Here is a 524-nt window from a genome sequence, read left to right as displayed (position 1 = left end):
CCCGGCCTGGCGTGGGCAGCACGGGCAAGCGGCTGGGCAGCTCCATGGAGGAGGGCGGCAGCCCTGGGAGATGGTTCTCTCTTGGCAGGAGCTGGCAGAGCTCACCGAAGAGGAGTCCCTCACGGGGGTCCCGCTGCTGGTGTTTGCCAACAAGCAGGACCTAGGGAGTGCAGCACCCGCAGCTGAAATCGCAGAAGGGCTGAGCCTCCACACCTACCGGGACCGAGAATGGCAGATCCAAGCCTGCTCAGCCTTGTCTGGGGAAGGAGTGCAGGTAGAAGTGGGCAGGAGCTGGCAGAGCTCACCGAAGAGGAGTCCCTCACGGGGGTCCCGCTGCTGGTGTTTGCCAACAAGCAGGACCTAGGGAGTGCAGCACCCGCAGCTGAAATCGCAGAAGGGCTGAGCCTCCACACCTACCGGGACCGAGAATGGCAGATCCAAGCCTGCTCAGCCTTGTCTGGGGAAGGAGTGCAGGTAGAAGTGGGAGCCTGCAGGCTCTGCAGAGGGGGGAGAGGACCCAAGGA

At 63.9% G+C, this 524-nt stretch overlaps 1 protein-coding gene across 1 annotated transcript in view; it reads left to right on the top strand.

Moving 5' to 3' along the window:
• The window catches only part of LOC104531161 (ADP-ribosylation factor-like protein 3), a 2,294-nt gene that overhangs the window by 1,655 nt on the left and 115 nt on the right, over window positions 1-524 (top strand). The window contains exons 4-5 of the mRNA XM_029086980.1: window positions 89-167; window positions 275-474. Coding sequence (XP_028942813.1) covers window positions 89-167; window positions 275-474 — 279 coding nt within the window. The remainder of the gene's footprint in view (window positions 1-88; window positions 168-274; window positions 475-524) is intronic.

The sequence above is a fragment of the Antrostomus carolinensis genome, unplaced genomic scaffold (genome assembly GCF_000700745.2).
Source record: "Antrostomus carolinensis isolate BGI_N321 unplaced genomic scaffold, ASM70074v2 scaffold31749, whole genome shotgun sequence".
In the NCBI taxonomy this organism is placed as follows: Eukaryota; Metazoa; Chordata; class Aves; order Caprimulgiformes; family Caprimulgidae; genus Antrostomus; species Antrostomus carolinensis.
Note: the sequence above shows the minus strand (reverse complement) of the source record. Positions and strands in the feature narration are given on the sequence as shown.